This window comes from Gekko japonicus, unplaced genomic scaffold, assembly GCF_001447785.1.
Source record: "Gekko japonicus isolate JY-2015 unplaced genomic scaffold, Gekko_japonicus_V1.1 scaffold103, whole genome shotgun sequence".
NCBI lineage: Eukaryota > Metazoa > Chordata > Lepidosauria > Squamata > Gekkonidae > Gekko > Gekko japonicus.
In genome coordinates this window covers 1,297,537-1,297,803 of record NW_015160210.1, presented here as the reverse complement: position 1 = coordinate 1,297,803, position 267 = coordinate 1,297,537, and the positions used below count along the sequence as shown (strand labels likewise).

The window sequence follows — 267 nt, the reverse complement described above, 5'->3', positions numbered from 1 at the left end:
CCCCCCCCCCCCCCCCCGTCCTCCATAGGCCTCGGATTTTAGAAATGGATAAAGAGGAGAACCGGCGCTCGGTCCTCTTGCCGAAACACCGGAGGCGGAGCCACTTCAGTTCCGAGAACTATTGGCGAAAGTCTTATGAGTACACGGAGGACTTAGACGAAGAGGAGGAAGACGGGAGCCCGGCCCGGAAAGTGAAGATGAGGCGGCACTGAGAGAGAGAGAGAGAAAGAGAGAGTGTGGGGTCTTCCTTTTCGGCACGCCCCCTTT

General features: G+C 58.1%; 1 protein-coding gene across 1 annotated transcript in view; it reads left to right on the top strand.

The window, feature by feature from the left end:
• The window catches only part of ALKBH5 (alkB homolog 5, RNA demethylase), a 19,722-nt gene extending 19,493 nt beyond the window's left edge, over window positions 1-229 (top strand). The window contains exon 4 of the mRNA XM_015409353.1: window positions 29-229. Coding sequence (XP_015264839.1) covers window positions 29-212 — 184 coding nt within the window. The 3' untranslated portion in view covers window positions 213-229. The remainder of the gene's footprint in view (window positions 1-28) is intronic.
• Window positions 230-267: the final 38 nt, after the last annotated feature.